Here is a 1,413-nt window from a genome sequence, read left to right on the forward strand (position 1 = left end):
GGTGTTAAGTTACGTTTTTGTCAGCAATCCATTCAGGCAGAAGAACCCAAAGGAAACTTTTAAACTCTCAAAAAACAAAAGGATGAGTAACAGTTTATACAAATATTTGTAACCATAGTAGAACCTTCTGGAAGATATTCCTATAAGATCTTGGAAGTCCAGAACCATTTTCTGTAAATTTACTTCCTGTGTTGCATGATAGCATGTACAGTAGGACCACCAGGAAGGTCCTGCTACTGTGTTGCCTTGGCAACAGAGCTGGCAAGAAGGTTCCATCTGCACTGAGCAGAACTCAGACAGGACTGAGCTGGGGTCATGTCTGGGTTTCACCTTCCTCTCTCCACCAGGAAATCCCTGATCTTAACATGGCTGGATAGGTAAACATCCTGTTCACTTCTGAACAGCTGCTACCCATCCATTCACGTCAGATCCGTGATTTACTCCAGGAGTGAAGAAGGAAGGGTGCATGCACGTGTCACGACAGGCTGGTTATGAACAGACAGAAGATAGACAGAGACATCAACAATCAACTGGCTGACGCTCCAGTGCAGGAATACAATTTGTTCCTCTCTACGGAGGTGCACGGTCTTGCAAGGTTTTAAACGACTTTCTCTGATCGCTCCTCGAGTTGGATGGTAACTATGGCGCCATGCTGGGAAGGAGAGGGGCCCAGTGTGCCATAGCAAGGTTCCTGTGATATGTATGGAATAAATATGCGATTCAGTCGTATGGTTCCAATGTGAAGTTGTCACTGAACATGACTCAGCATTCGATAGCATATCCAGGTGTCTCCATGCTACGCTTATGTGTGCCGCACTTATCGTGTTCCCCTCAGCGACTCTTGTCACGCCACACGATGTCAATGGGTGCGTCTTTTATTATGTTCCCCCCGGTGGCTCCGTTCCAGTCTCATTCAGAAGCTGCTGCGTCTGTTTCCTCCCTCTCTTCCTCCCTCCTCCTCTCTCCTTCTTTCTTCTTTCTATCAAGGGAAACAGAGACAGGGTTAGAATAAGCACAATATATATTACAGACCACTAAATCAGAAGATTGGAAACTTTTTTCACACATCTTTTTAAAAAAAAACGTTTTGATTGTCTGCTTCCTTCTCCCTTAAGCGGAGTCTGTCGTTTTGTGGTCTAATCTTTTGGAACCCTTGTTGCAGACTAACTCAATCAAGCGCAGCTTGAATATTGGAAAGTATTTCTAAAATGTAGACTTTCAGTGTAATTGAGATGTACAACATAATCACAGAGTTTTACAGCCAAGTGCTATAAGAGCTCAGTCTTAAGACAGCTCACCCTTATCTTTCTCTCTCCCATACTTCCCTCCCCTCTCTTCCATCTCCTCCTCTGTATCACGTGTCCTCTCTCCCACTCTGGTCATCTCTGCTGTGGATGTCTTTCTAGTCTTCTC

The 1,413-nt window shown here is 44.7% G+C and overlaps 1 protein-coding gene across 1 annotated transcript in view; it reads right to left on the minus strand.

Annotated features, from left to right (window-relative positions):
- Window positions 1-245: 245 nt before the first annotated feature.
- The window catches only part of rspo4 (R-spondin 4), an 11,399-nt gene continuing 10,231 nt past the window's right edge, over window positions 246-1,413 (minus strand). The window contains exon 5 of the mRNA XM_047026497.1: window positions 246-979. Within this exon, the coding sequence (XP_046882453.1) occupies window positions 879-979 (101 nt within the window). The 3' untranslated portion in view covers window positions 246-878. The remainder of the gene's footprint in view (window positions 980-1,413) is intronic.

The sequence above is a fragment of the Hypomesus transpacificus genome, chromosome 9 (genome assembly GCF_021917145.1).
Source record: "Hypomesus transpacificus isolate Combined female chromosome 9, fHypTra1, whole genome shotgun sequence".
In the NCBI taxonomy this organism is placed as follows: domain Eukaryota; kingdom Metazoa; phylum Chordata; class Actinopteri; order Osmeriformes; family Osmeridae; genus Hypomesus; species Hypomesus transpacificus.